The following is a 15,121-nucleotide window of genomic DNA, read 5'->3' as shown; positions in this document are numbered from 1 at the left end:
AAGAAGTAACCCATAACATAAGTCAGAATTTTTTTTCTAAGTACGGTGTTGCCCATGTCAACCCATTCTTTCCTCAAAAATGTCATATGAAGCATTTGTGTTTTCATTTTTGTCCACAGGAGATCGCCTTTCCCAAGATGGTGGCCAGCTGTTGTCGTTTCCTGTGTTACTTCTGTCGTATTAGCCGCCAGAACCAGAAAGCCATGTTTGACCACCTGAGCTACCTGCTGGAGAACAGCAGTGTGGGGCTGGGTAAGTGCTGGAACAATGGTAGATGTCCTATCTCCTTTCATATACCTTACAGTTGCTTTGCAGCTTTTTCTATTACAGTTAGCGCAGGTCTGTATCATTCTGAGAAAGGAAGACAGGGGTTGATGATATGGTGAGAGAAAGCTGGAGGATATAGCAGAAGAGAGAAATATTTGGAGAATAAGTGAAAGTGATTCCTTGACATTTTGAATTTCCTCTAGTGTTTACCACACAGCCGGAGCTGAAAAATTGCCCATTTACTGCTTCCAAAATGATGCAAAATGTTGACTGAGACCAATAGGTGCCACTTGCTGGAAGAGTTTTTCAGCTAATTGAAGTGTGACACATTATTCCAGGGTATCAGTCGGAGAGTGGAAGGGGCAGAGAAGCTGATAGAGAGAATAATGGCAGAAAGGGAAGCAGGCGGGTCATTTAGACATGCAGGGCAGGACTGATGAGTCATTGGGCTCTGGCGGCTACTGCTGCTGTTGTAAACTAAAGCAAGTGCCTGTGAAAGTGGAGATGTTCACATGGTACGAAGAGGACAGATGAATGCAAAAACACCAGTTTGTTATGCCTAACACGAAACATTTGCTTACATGCGTCATTGTGAGGTGCTGGGAGACGTGTCTTGTGTTTTCTGTGGGTAAATGTGCATTTCAGAGCTAATTTTTTTCAGATGACAACAGTAAGTCTGCCTGCACGAAGGACACAGTTACAATTACAAACCCATTACTGATGTAGTTTTATTATCAAAATTCCCCTGCAGTCTTATGCACATTTAAAAATATATATTTTTTAATGATCTGCCCAGTGGGAATGTAACCATTTTTGTAGGCAAGGAGTGTTTCTTCAGGATTCATTAATATCTACACAACATCAGAATTTGAATGACTGCTGTGATCAAGCTTTTTAATAAGTTTCCTATTAAAGAGTCCAGTGATCACAATGTCATTGAGGGAAACAGGAGACATAGATGTCCACTAAAAGTGACAGAGTTCATCTATGAAATCTTCTTTTTTTATAAAGGATATCTCTTAATAGTTTTCTGAAAAGTTTAGTGAGTATGTATGTAAGAGTAAGGAAATAATGTCTGTTGGAGATAATATTTTTTTCCTTTAACAATAAAATCCAATATGTTGTATGTAACAAGAAATCAGCCCTTGTTCAAAGGTGAGATGTTGACTTGAACCGATCTCATTAACGCTTAAACAGTACCTGCTCCTCTGAACTGCAAGAGAGAGAGAAAAGGAAATATTACAAGAGCACGTGTAAATAGACTGCCCCCTGTTGTCAAGTATAGAACTAATGTAACAGTAGCTTTGCTGGTAACACTTTGTGTGTGTGTCTTTTCAGCCTCTGAAGCGATGCGGGGCTCCACTCCGCTGGATGTTGCGGCATCTTCAGTCATGGACAACAACGGCCTGGCTCTGGCCCTGGAGGAGCCCGATCTGGAGAAGGTACATTACTTCAGCACTCTTGTGAAAACATGTTTGACTGCCGCTAAATGACTTAGGCTGAAATTTGCTGTAATTAGAGTTGCGGGTAGAAGTTAGTACAGAAAGCTTATTTAAATGCCACAGCTTATTATTAATTAGATTACCAGCCAGTGTTACTGTACTCAGTGTTCACTGTGACCTCAGATTGGATCAGTCACATGATACTTATTTTAGTGTTTTTTCAGCCACTGTAAAATAGTGAATTTGAATCAGTGAAATGAAGCATGCTGAGCTGAGAGGACCAGATTCTTTTGCAGCGAGATTACATTTAGGTTTACGTAGGATAAGTGCATTGAAACAACCTGTTAGGAAACATGCATATCTGTACTGCAACAGTGAGGTGAAATGAGTCTTGATGGTATCAAATTTTGAAATTATGATCATTATTTTCTGTGATGTTAGAATGAAGTACTGAAGCATACTGAAGTACTAAGACAGCAGCTGATTCTTTTGCATTATTAACAGCTGAGATGATTCCTTATTAAAACGCCTCATTGCTGTGCTGTGGTGTCAGGTAGAAACAGAGACCTCATGCTGCTCAAGTTTTCTCAGTGAAATATGACGTACAGTTTTGTGCCATTTGAACAAGCTAGCTCAGCAAATGCTTTCAAGCTGCCACTGTTAGTGACACTGACTGTCAAAAAGACAGAGTGTGCCATTATAATCCCCAGGAGTGAAACGGAAGTGTCTGTGTGTGCATCTGTGTGTCGGTGTGTGTGCACGTGTGTGTGTGTAGGTGGTGACATACCTGGCAGGCTGTGGTCTTCAGAGTTGTGCCATGCTGGTTGCTAAGGGTTACCCGGACCTCGGCTGGAACCCCATAGAGGGAGAGCGTTACCTGTCCTTCCTGAGGTTCGCTGTCTTTTGCAATGGTACGTCGGCTTTCATACTGGGCATATACATAAAATAGATTATGTCATTTAAAGATAAATGATCTAATGTTATGTTAGGTAACATTTTGTTGGTATCACATGTCACTGACAGCTGTAATTAACAGCTGGCAGTCTCCTGTAAATGGTAGCAAAGCTGCAACAAAGATGAGACAAGGAAAACCACAGGCTGATATATACTCTACAGAATTTGAAGCATTAAAAAAAAGATCTTGCAGATGTTTAACGAGGCAGAAAATTTGTCATTATCCTCACGAAACATACTGCTTGTTTAGGCAAGTGGAAGTGAATATTTTTTGAATTGAATATCTTAAAGGGTACATTTTAAGATCAATAAATGATTCACATTTCAATTATTAGTAAGAAATTTGTATAATTACACTGAACAAGCAAAAAAGCAGTAATGATTTTACTGCGGTTTACTTTTTATACCACTGGCCAAAAGGTGTCTTTTTGGCACAAAACAGAAACCATTTCAACACTACATAATGCTGCATATACCTTAAATGTGAGGACACTTAATCTGCAGGAATACATCTTTGTGAGTGGTCTGTATACAGTGATCCCTCGCTATAATGCGGTTTACTTTTCACGGTTTCGCTACTTCACGGATTTGCATCGTGCATTGTGTTCTGCATTCTGATTGGCTAAAAAGTCACTCCGCTTCTTCTTACGTACACGTACGTAAAACAGCTTGCCAAATTTACTTTAGGTACGTGCAAATTCTCTTGCAATTTCGAGTTTCTCTAAAACCCCTAATGTCGACAAAACGCTCTGGAACGACAAAAGCACCTGCGGCAGGGCCCAAAAGGCAGCGGAAGATGCGGAAAAAAAAGAGCGACAACAACTGCCTATCACTATGTTCTTCTCCCGAACAAACACACCTGCACCGCGGGCTTCAAAAGAAGAAAACACTGCAGAGCGGAGTCAGGATGCAGCGGCTCAGTCTGAAGAGCAGTGAAATACACCTGAGTCACTATTTGTCCGACTGTACTTTGTATGTTTTTCATAATCATTTTTAATTTTCTCCCGTTTAATCCAATTACTCCGGTCGCGGTGGGCGGTGCTAATCTCCGCAATTTGAAGCCTTCTGTTCACATCGATGATTAAAATTATTATTTGACAGTACAGTACAGAAGTTATTTGTTAAAAAAAACATTTCTGAAGTACTTTTATTTGTGAAACAAATGCTTGAGGCTGTAAAATGGTTTGTTCTTTCTTTTAATTGTATAATAATTGTAAAAAAAATAAAGGTTTCTACTTCACGGATTTTGCCTATCACTTTTTGGAACGTAACCCCGGCGAAAAACAAGGGTATACTGTACACATGTTGTGTGTGCATGGCATGGTGAATGATGTTATTGTGTCACTATTATTGAAATAGAAGTAGAGGTAGGTAGGTAGATAAAACAAGATTAGAAAAACATCACAGAATCTTCCAGGAAAATGGAGTAAGCACTCTCCCTGCCTCTAACTACCATCAAATACCCAAGAGTGCAGAAGTACCAAAGAGGAAGTGTTGGTCAGCTTTCCCTGGATAAAAAGTGAAATAATCCTTTAGGAGGGCAATAAACACGACTTGCAGGTGACGAGCTGACCTGTTCTGTTGCCCTGCTGTGTTTGTGTTCCAGGTGAGAGTGTGGAGGAAAATGCTAACGTGGTGGTAAAGCTGCTGATCAGACGTCCGGAGTGTTTCGGCCCCGCCCTGAGGGGAGAGGGAGGTCAGGGTCTGCTGGCCGCCATGAAGGAGGCCATCAAGATTTCAGAGGATCCTGCCCTTGACCTGCCCCAAACCCCTGCTGGAGTCACGACTGGGTAGGAAGCCACTCCAGTTTCTTACATAATTTTGCTGTAGTTGTTGTGAAAAGACTGTGAATCAGCATTTATTTCATCATGAGACACTACAAACTCACTGAGTGGCTCCAAGTAAGTCACTAGTGATAAAGTCTCCCATCATCTGTGTCTTTGTAGTGAAGGGTTGCATTTTATTCCATCTAACTGTGCAGTTATGAACACTGCTAAAACAGCATTATTCTTAGTTAATACACTTCTTAATAGTGCTGCCTCAGAATGGATTTGATATACTGTTCATTCACATTACTGGGAAGAGATCGAAGTTTACGTCTGTGTGCAAGCCTGTGCAAAGAACATTTGGTTTACTGAAATTCCAAAACAGGAAAATCATCATAGAATTTCTTTATCTATCTACTGCACCACACACCTGCTATCGAACCAGATTACATATGTTTTAAGGCATATTTAAGGCACTTGTCCACATGAATATGCAAATGAGATTCCTTTCAAGCCATTTTTTGCTTGATACAAGAGGTCTTCCACTTCACTGGAAAGCCTGTTGTCAGTGTGAGTGTGCTGGAGGTTTCACGTTTTCACATCACACTTCTGTAAGTTGCATATTGGACCCTGATTGGCTTCCAAACGAGATGTGATGTCACAAAATCTTGCAGGTACACACCTTTAACTGAGATTCAAGGTGAACACAGAGAAACTTCCCCCCTTCAGCAGATGAATGTGAAAACAGATTTTTAGTGGCCAATTCTGAAACTCAAACAACCAAGTGAAGTAACAATAGGCAGAACACACGAGAGAGGACTTTGACATGTCCTCGTAATGTATGACACAACGGGAAATATCCTGTCTTTTCCATTAGCAAGTCCTGAAATAAAACAAGTGGAAGAAAATGACCAGTGTGATTGGTATATTTAGTGTGTTTCCAGTGCAAATCAACATGTTTTAAGATGTTTTTTTCTAGAACTGTGCAACAATCTGTCTCATCCTGTCTTTTTCGGGATGCAGTACATATTTTTAGAAACTTCCTGAGAAACTGCTGTTAACGGAAGAAATTCTCATGCAGTTATTCTGAATCTGATTCATTTTAAAACTTAACTGGAACAGAAAGAGATAACAGGTACTTGATACAGAGATGCTTGACTATTTATAGGTTTAAGAGAAAAGAATATAGTAGCCTTGACATTGATCAAAGCTGTGGCCCATTTGTAGAGATTGTTGGTGCCTGCCAGCTCACATTAGTATGCACAAGCTGTAATACACTGGCTGCATTTTAATGGGGAAGGTTATTATTGCATGAAGTGAGGAGAGGGATTGGGAAGGGGGTCAAAATCAATACCTATAACATAATGGCCTGTAAGGCGATCGTGCAATATGCCAAAACATTGTTATAAATGCATTCTTAGAAATTTCCCATCCATTCCTCAGACTGCCTTGTAGAACCTATGAGCTCATGGTTCCTGATTTTCTGACTACTAGGGACATTTGCAGTATCCCAAAATATGTTGTCACAGTGACAGAGCGGTGTGTGTTTGTGTTTGCGTGTTTCAGGTCTGGCGAGGAAGAAGGAGAAGTTATTCACATGGGCAACGCAATCATGTCCTTCTACTCAGCTCTTATCGACCTGCTGGGACGCTGTGCTCCAGAGATGCATGTGAGGCTCTCCACAACAACCTGAGCTGACGAGTAACACACTGAATAGCAACACGTTACGGTGTCAGGGTATCCGGTAGACCGAACTTAGTTCATGACAAGCCTTATGCTATCATCAGATTTGTGAAAAGAATTTTAAAAAATAATAAAATGAGTGGTATTTTCATATGAATGACTGTCCTCCAGATCGTCTTCTCAAAAAGACAACTGTAGTTTTAGTATTTGTTCACCCCCTGTTTTAAGTAAACAGTAGAATGAGACAATGAATTAGGATCCTCTACCAACATTGGCATTTTCTTCTACACGTTCATCAGATTTTTGTTGTCGTAGGCCTACCAAATTTCTTTCTCATCATACACAGACTTACCGTCATGTTATCCAACCCTCTATACAAAAGGAGAGACCACTGTCATGAACACGTGAATAGCATATTTCCTATTTGTGTTTCTTGCAGCTTATCAATGCGGGTAAAGGTGAGGCGCTGCGTATCCGTGCCATCTTGCGCTCTCTGGTTCCCACTGTAGACCTGGTGGGCATCATCAGCATCCCCCTCAAAATGCCTGTGGTTAATAAAGGTATGTTGACCAACTAGGTTTTGTCCTATTTGTTTGCTTGCCTGAAATCATGCATGCAGATGGTGATGGTTGTAAAGCAGCAGATAAATGGAAATAAATAAAGCTGAACCAGGTGCAGCAACAAAAGCAAGCCTGAAAATGTAGAGGGGAATAAAAAATCCTCTTACAGCAGCCAAAAGTGACACAGCAACGCATCCAACTGAGGCAGAAAAATGGTCTTTGGACAGGATTGGTCTCACACACATAGAATTCTGATAAAGCGTTTTTAATTTAAACTGTGTACACAAACACAAGCTACGGTATATCAGAATCACATTTTCTCTGCTGCCTGCTGAAGTAACATGCCACATTACTTTACTGCCCAGACACCTGAAAACAAGTTGATTTGGCCACAGCACAGGCTACAGTAAGTCACACTGCCAGATCAAGGCACCTAAAATCATTTCACGTCTCTGCACTTTGAAAATCATCTCCGCTCTGCCAGCTGGACGTATATCATGTAAATGACTGTCATACCGTCGACACTTCAGGAGGGAATAGCTGTTCTTTTCTGTCTGTATTTCTGCTGTGGAGGAAATTTGTGCCTACAAGGTATTTGTAGTGCCTTTGGAGTTTAAAAAAAGAGCTTTATCAGCAGCAGTCACATTATTAACTTCATATCCAATTTCTCTTTGTGGCATTTTCTAATAAGAAAGCAAGCTGTGTCTGAAATGACTGAACTCACAAGATTTTGCTTTTGTAATACGTTCCGACATGCCTCGATTATCATGCCTGGAATTACTTGACAGTGACACTCACTCACTGTTGATCTTTTTCTTTCTACATATTTTGGTCATAAAATATGAATCATTGGATATTGTTTTTATATTAAGTTTTGTTTGTTAGGCTCTTTTGTTCCTGTTTGTCCTTCTTTTCCCTCCCTCTCCTGGATTCTATATGTTCTCCCCAGCACCCTTTTATTTTAATTTCTTTTTTTTTTCTGCTCCTCCCAAACAAAATCTGTTATTCCCTTTGCTCAAATAATATGGAATACTAGAAGTATCAGATTAAATAGAAATAACAAATACAGCGTTTTCACTGTGTAAATCTTGATAACAACTGCACATTAATCCTGTATTTAACCGTCAGATGGCACAGTGACAGAGCCCGACATGTCAGCCTCTTTCTGTCCGGACCATAAGGCTGCGATGGTGCTTTTCCTGGAGCGAGTGTACGGCATCGAGGACCAGACCTTCCTGCTCCACATGTTGGAGGTCGGCTTCCTGCCTGACCTCCGAGCCTCAGCGTCTCTGGACACGGTGAGTGATTGAAAACTCAAATATCTTTTACCACGGGTCCCTCAGAAGACTTCACCCTCAAACTCCCATTTTCTCATTACCTTGTGAGGCAGCTGTGTCCAAACCACAGTGGTTCTGACCGATCAGTGTCCTGTGAGGACCTTCTGGCAGCAATGTTCATGGTTTACGTGTGATAACTGCGCGACTGTTCATTCAAAAACAACAATGCGTCTCCTAAAGAGGTTTGCGTAGATGCTGCTATAGCACTAGTTATATTTGTTAATGAAAGAAGAGCAAAGAATGGCACTGAAGGGTTTTTTTCAATGGAAAAGATGTTTTTGCTCTTCTCCGGCTTTGGCAACACTTTTGCTCTTCTACTGAGTCATATGTTACTTTGATTTGATTGGTTGAAATTAGCCTGTGATAGAAAAGATGGTTCATCCAATCACCTGCCAAATATTTTTTGAAAGTGCCTGCCCTTTTCAAAACAGTTTCCACAGATGACTTCCCAGATGGTTCTGTGTAACAAGCCATCTGGCGCGTCAGGTTAATGTTGTTACTCACGAGCTACCAAAACATTTGTGTCAGTGTTTCCTAAAAGATGCCATTTTTTAAGCTTTTAAAAGTGGAAGTGCGAGCTCCATTTTTTTATTATACTCTCTATCTCTGTTCCTATTACATTTCTAACTGCAATGATATTTCTGTCATTTACTATCAATTTCAGTGCACACAGTGAAGTTTGGATTTCCAGTTTGCTCATTAGATGTGTGACAGAGGCAGAAAATCTCAGCAAACATGAACACTGATTGCTCAGTGCAACAATCAGAGCAAAGCCTTGTCAAGACTGCCTCCAAGTTGACAGAAACATTAACATAATTCTTGGTAAAATCATCAGGTGAGAAACATTAAACATCTGCTCATCCTTGTGAGACTGAGCAATATAATCAGTATTCAAATGGTCATATTTGAAGTCAGAGATGTAATGCTTTCTACAGCGACTGTGATGATCACTGCTGAACCACTGTGAGCATTTCACCATTTTCTCCTCGGAAAACAATCACCGTTCACATAAAATATCCGACGAGTTGGTTTAAAACTGGATTATTAATTATTTAATATTCTGATGTCATAGTTTAGTAGGATATACCACAGCATTGTGTACTAGTATATCATAGTATAGTGTGATCGAGTACAATGAGATATGCCATAGTAGAGTGTTATATGTCATAGTATAGTCTTGTGTGACGTCATTGTATCATGATATGTCATAGTATAAGGTGATGTCAGTGTAGTGCCATATTATACTGTGTTATGTCATAGAATAGTGTGATGTATCATTCATGGAACAAATTTCAAAATGAAAGCTAGCAGTAGAAAATGTCATCTGTGATTTGTGTTGCCTTGTTGGAATTTGGAACAGACTCATAAAACTCTGAATGTTCCCCTTAACTTCATTTCATGTGTTCAGTGGGGTTCATCACTCCAGAGCAAACACAAAGCAATACAGTCTGAAATGCAAATAAAGTATAAAACCTAAAGTTAAAGTTGCTTTGTTAATTTCATATATGTAAGGTGCAGTGTCTCCTATATGAGTAATGGCATTGAGTCATCAGTCATCCCTTCAGTAATACGAGTTTCCGTCAGAGATTGTTTGCCTATTGCAACTTAATTTGCATACATATGATAAACTGCAGCATCACCACTACCACCTGTCAACCTCAAAAAGTTAAATGTGTGAGAGCATACAGAAATCCTTTAAAAGCCTATTTCTATTCAGTCTCTGCTTTTCTCAAACCTCATTGAATGATTAAAACGATTCCCAACTGTGACATCAGGGAAAATTACATTTTCTCAACTCCTGTTTCATTTACTTTCTACCCGATTACCTCATAATATATCTTTCTGCCTTTGCTAGGAGCCCACATTCCAACTTTCTATTACATTTTGACATGTGGGGACTGCACTGTGCCTCTCTATCCTTCAGATACATGTGTTGTTCTGTGACCCACAGGAGGTGTTAAGCACCACTGAGACAGCGTTGGCCATGAACAGGTACATCGGCTCGGCCCTGCTGCCTCTGCTGACCCGCTGCGCCGCTCTCTTCGCCGGCACGGAGCACTACGCCCAGCTGATTGACTCCACGCTGCAGACCATCTACCGGCTGTCCAAAGGCCGCTCACTCACCAAAGCCCAAAGGGATTCCATCGAGGAGTGCCTGTTGGCTATCTGCAAGTAAGGCCTGCTGAGCTTTGTCCAGACTCAGCTGAGTGAAAACATTAATGGGGAGCTGCAGTTTTACAGAGGCTGCACCATGTTATTTTTCATACAATGCTACTGTCTCAGGCTTTAGTGCAACACATATTGAACAGCCCTCTGTTCCACTTCGCTCGGTCTGGTTACCACAAATCACAAACTGCAGGAAACAATAACATTAAGATGCAAGATTAAAGGCAAAAGTGTTAGAGGGCTGATGTAACTTGTAGACATGTAGATGTGATACAATATTTTTTGGTTTTATTACATTTACACAGTGAAAGGAGGTGAATTTGTGTTAAGGAACTCATGCCATTTTTTTTATGTGTTTTAATGAGTTTTACCTTGACCGTCAATCATGCAGCCTGATGCATACAGTATGTGTCTGCCACATATTTAACACACATTACAGAATGTTTCACTTCATATAGTTGAACTTTTTTAGAAGTAAAAGTTTTTAAAATATTCTTGGATATGAGTGCATAAATACTGTATTTCTGTTCAGGCACTCAGCCTGGTTTAATTGCACATGAGAGAGTTATATCAGCTTCTAGATTTAATCAAACTTCTCGACTCGCTGTGTCTGTATTTTTATGTTTAAATAATGTAGTTCTTATATTTCACAGGCATCTGCGTCCCTCCATGATGCAGCAGCTGCTCAGACGACTGGTGTTCGACGTTCCCATGCTCACTGAATACTGCAAGATACCTATCCGGGTGAGACACTGGACTGGATAAATCGAGCACTACTCTGATTGATTTATTAGTTGAAAGAGTTATGGGATAATTATGACAGGCAATCAGAGGCCTCTCGTACCCATTTATCCTCCGTGCTTGCTATGTGTTTAACTCCCAAACATATGTCACCATATCAGGTGACATTAGGCATCATGTATTTTACCTTATATACATATATTATACAGCATAATGTTGATTTTGTACCATGAAACAGTAATTAATAGCCTTCCTCACGGGTCATTAATATGCAAGAATATTTAATAACTTAAACTGAAATCATTGTGTTCTCTGGTGTCTCTGATCTCTAGCTTCTGACCAACCACTATGAGCAGAACTGGAAGTACTACTGCCTGCCTTCTGGAATGGGCAGCTTTGGCATAGCCTCCGAGGAGGAGCTCCTCCTAACCAAGAAACTCTTCTGGGGAATGTTTGACTCGCTTTCTCACAAGGTACAAGCAGAAACCATGTTTTTATAGAATATTCATTTAGATAAGCCAACAGTACCTGCACTGACTCAGAGATTATTTATGATTTAGAAAGCTGTGATACCTCTCTGTATTTTCTAATCTATTCTTCTTCGTGCTGTTCTCTATCTCTGAGAATAGATTAGAAGTATGAGGGTGCAAACGTGTCACATGAGGGGTCAAACTAAATTTTGAGTCTAGTATTCTTTGCTCTCATAAAGCATTCCTGTGTTTGCTGCTGTTTTTTATCTTATGTTGTCAGAAAATCTTGAGGTTTCAACACCTAAATGTGGCTCTCATAAGAGAAAAGTTCTCTGGAGTCAGAGGTAATGAAGTGAAAGCTCAATGAAGTGCTTGTGAGCAGTGCAGCTGAGGCGAAACCAAAACAGATAAATCATTTATCAGTTTGTGACAGGCCATCGCCTGGTGCAGCCTTCTCCAGCTTTCTGTCTTTCATGTTGCCTCCTTCTCTTTTTCTTTCCGACTTTGCTCTGCTTACTCTGTCCATCTAATAGCTAAGCAGACATGTCCTCATTGCAGAGAAAATGGTAAAAAAAAACCCAGTTTGTGATCCTCCCGTCTGCTGTGTCTGTCCTGTCTCCTGTAGAAGTATGACGCTGAACTTTTCAAAATGGCTAAGTCATGTCTGTGTGCCATCGCTGGAGCTCTGCCTCCTGACTTTGTGGATGCCAGTCTTGGAGCACCACTGGAGAAACAGGCATCAGTAGATGCACAGGGCAACTTTGATCCCAAACCCATCAACACTGCCAAGTGAGTGGTCTAAAGATTTGACGCCACTCTTTTAGAGATTTAAAGGCACAATGTTGAAATAAACCTCTGAAACTGCTAAACTGCTGTTGCCAATGTTAGCTTTTTAGCCATTTAAGAGAATGTAAGAGTGTTTGTCTACAAATTTTCCTGCTCTATATACAAGTAAAACTGACTTTAAAATAACAATAAATATTTAAACATTATCTCCACTTTCTAGCATCTCCCTTCCTGAAAAACTTGAGTACATTGCCAACAAATATGCAGAGCATTCCCATGACAAGTGGTCCTCAGAGAAGGTTAGTCCCTGTCCCTTCCTCCCTCGTGCTGACATTTACTTTGTGCCATCTCTCAGATAGAACAGATGCACATCGAAGTCTCAGCACCAACTGCTGAGAAAGAAATTATGTTAATTTTATTCTGCATTGTCTGGTACAATAGCATGCCTGGCCAGCAATTACTCACAGTTTATCAGTATTTATACTGCTGTGTTTGTATACCTGAAATGCAGCATACTACATGACCCACAATAAGTTTTTTTTTGCAGGTGTCAGCAGGCTGGAAACATGGAGACAGTCTGGATGAGCATGCCAAATCCCATCCACTGCTGAAGCCTTACAAAGCTCTGAGTGAGAAAGTACGTGCACATTGGTTCACACAGCTGCTGCTGGGGGCTAGTGAGCTTTAACTGCTGATTGTGTTTTAAATACAAGTTACATATATTCTTTTGATGAAAGAAATATTAAGTAGATCAGTTTTCTTAGTGGCAAAGCTGTTGTGAAGACAGAAGTGACTGGTTTCGTTGCATAAACTGTCTAACTTCAAAAGCACATAAAAGCGTATCATTAACATCAAACTCCAATAGGAAATTCACCTAGAAAAACAGACCAAACAGTGACTGTCAGACTTCTGTGTGTGATCAATATGTAGGAGAGAGAAACATACCGCTGGCCAGTCAGGGAGTCATTGAAGAGCATGCTGGCTATGGGCTGGAACATTGAGAGGACCAAGGAGGGAGAAGCCATGTTCCAACAACGAGAGAGCGAAAAACAGCGAAAGACGTCTGAGTCTCAGGTAAAACATCATGATGTATGATCCATTCATTGTGATAATACGCTTCATTACAGATTTACTAGATTCTCTTTTTTTTTAAAGTTTTCTTTGTCCTCTGTGTTAAGTAGCCGGAGCTTTCACTGTGGTGTTTTGTAGTGATAATTTGTAGGGCCCCATTAAAAGATTAAATGGGAGGATCACACCCTCGTACGCACAAAGCAACAAAGCTAATGGCTTGTATCAGTCATGCTATCACTTTATTGTCTTACTTCATTTATCATAGAAATCCTTTTTTTCAGTACTTATTGAAGTTATTCAGCAAATAAATCCTGAAAAGTTTGAATATCCTGGATCTGAAATGTTGCATACACACAAAAATGCATATGGTACTTTGTACAGCTTTTATATTTCTTAACTAAAAAGGCAGTAGTGATAATATGTACACTATTAACACCAAGATGTCATTGAATTAACTGAGTGTAATATAACTCTGTAAGGCACAGCAGAGAATAATACTAAGGCAGTGCTGTAACATTGTGTTTAAACTTCTGGAGGTGCTCCTGTTCTGTCTGTTTACGCATGTTGGCAATATAAAACACATCACTTCCTGTACACCGGAGCATTTTTCCAGGAAAGAGCTACCAAAATGTTTAGAACTGCAAATATAGAAGCTGTGAGAAAGAGATCCATTGAGTCACAGCTGAACGGTGTCAGCTGCCAGGTGGTAGCTGGCAGGGAGTAAAGGATATGTTGACTTTAAGGGGAAATGTTGTGGAAAAACTGATGCATCTATTGTTTTTAACGTTTAAATATGGGTTTGTGTTTTTGTGTTGTCTCTTTCTGATGTTTGTAGGTTAATGGATTCAGTCCTTCTCCCATGGATTTGCACAATGTCACTTTGTCTAGAGAGATGCAGGTTTGTGTTCTTTGACTTTCTGTAATTGTTGTTATGATAAATAATTAGTGTGATAGGTTGTTACATATGCAGTGAAGCGTTGAAGAATTCTCTTTGCATTTTTACTGTTTGCGCAGGGCATGGTGGAGTTAGTTGCAGAAAATTACCATAACATCTGGGCCAAGAAGAAGAAAACTGAACTTGTGAGCAAAGGTGTGTAAATGTGCAGTTTAGAAATGCACTCTTCCCCTCATCCTGGGAGGGTGGATTTGAGCTGTGGTAATTCTTACAAGTAAACTGTGTAAGATGCTTTTGAAATGATTTCTGAATTTGATTTGACTTGCCAGGAGGAGGGACCCACTCCCTGCTGGTTCCCTATGACACCCTGACTGCTAAAGAGAAGTACAGAGACAGAGAGAAGGCCCAGGAGTTGTTCAAGTTTCTGCAGATCAGTGGCTATGTCGTCACAAGGTTAATCTCCTCCCACTATTATTTGCCCTTCATTGAAGAAATAAGTAAAACTGATGAGCTTGATGTCACAACAGCTCAAAACAGTTCTAAAAGTTTACTGTACATACTTTCATCTTTCTAATCACAATATTGGTCGTGAGGCTGTTTGTAATTAAGCTTTTTTTCCTTCATATTGGCAGATTTTGCTTTTGTTAATATATTATGTAATAATTAATGTATTTAGGGACACGGGGCAACGTCCCGAGTCACTTATTACTATCCCGCGCGTTTCTTCTTCTTCTTCTTCTTCTTATTTTTCATCCTCCTCCAAGTTTTCGTCCCTTAACTCGCCCCGCAGCTTTGAGAAAACCCTCGCAAATTATATATCAAAACGTGCGGTTTGATCGGGATCGGTGTGCTATTACTTTTCTCAAATTTAGACGCGAAAAACAGCGATAAATTTCCCATAAGAATGAATGGGACGGGCGAAAAAAAAAGATTGAAATTGGAGTTTTTCAAACGTCTGTAGCTCAGGCATACATTCACCGAGA

The 15,121-nt window shown here is 40.2% G+C and overlaps 1 protein-coding gene across 1 annotated transcript in view; it reads left to right on the top strand.

Annotated features, from left to right (window-relative positions):
- ryr3 (ryanodine receptor 3) overlaps positions 1 to 15,121 on the top strand; it is a 117,878-nt gene that overhangs the window by 71,478 nt on the left and 31,279 nt on the right. The window contains exons 43-59 of the mRNA XM_041959396.1: positions 120 to 252; positions 1,606 to 1,709; positions 2,485 to 2,620; positions 4,270 to 4,453; positions 5,996 to 6,098; positions 6,552 to 6,672; positions 7,801 to 7,970; positions 9,961 to 10,181; positions 10,829 to 10,919; positions 11,249 to 11,389; positions 12,012 to 12,175; positions 12,393 to 12,471; positions 12,720 to 12,809; positions 13,103 to 13,246; positions 14,079 to 14,141; positions 14,258 to 14,333; positions 14,468 to 14,591. Of these exons, the coding sequence (XP_041815330.1) occupies positions 120 to 252; positions 1,606 to 1,709; positions 2,485 to 2,620; positions 4,270 to 4,453; positions 5,996 to 6,098; positions 6,552 to 6,672; positions 7,801 to 7,970; positions 9,961 to 10,181; positions 10,829 to 10,919; positions 11,249 to 11,389; positions 12,012 to 12,175; positions 12,393 to 12,471; positions 12,720 to 12,809; positions 13,103 to 13,246; positions 14,079 to 14,141; positions 14,258 to 14,333; positions 14,468 to 14,591 (2,144 nt within the window). The remainder of the gene's footprint in view (positions 1 to 119; positions 253 to 1,605; positions 1,710 to 2,484; positions 2,621 to 4,269; positions 4,454 to 5,995; positions 6,099 to 6,551; positions 6,673 to 7,800; positions 7,971 to 9,960; positions 10,182 to 10,828; positions 10,920 to 11,248; positions 11,390 to 12,011; positions 12,176 to 12,392; positions 12,472 to 12,719; positions 12,810 to 13,102; positions 13,247 to 14,078; positions 14,142 to 14,257; positions 14,334 to 14,467; positions 14,592 to 15,121) is intronic.

Source organism: Chelmon rostratus, chromosome 18 (genome assembly GCF_017976325.1).
Source record: "Chelmon rostratus isolate fCheRos1 chromosome 18, fCheRos1.pri, whole genome shotgun sequence".
NCBI lineage: Eukaryota > Metazoa > Chordata > Actinopteri > Chaetodontiformes > Chaetodontidae > Chelmon > Chelmon rostratus.
Note: the sequence above shows the minus strand (reverse complement) of the source record. Positions and strands in the feature narration are given on the sequence as shown.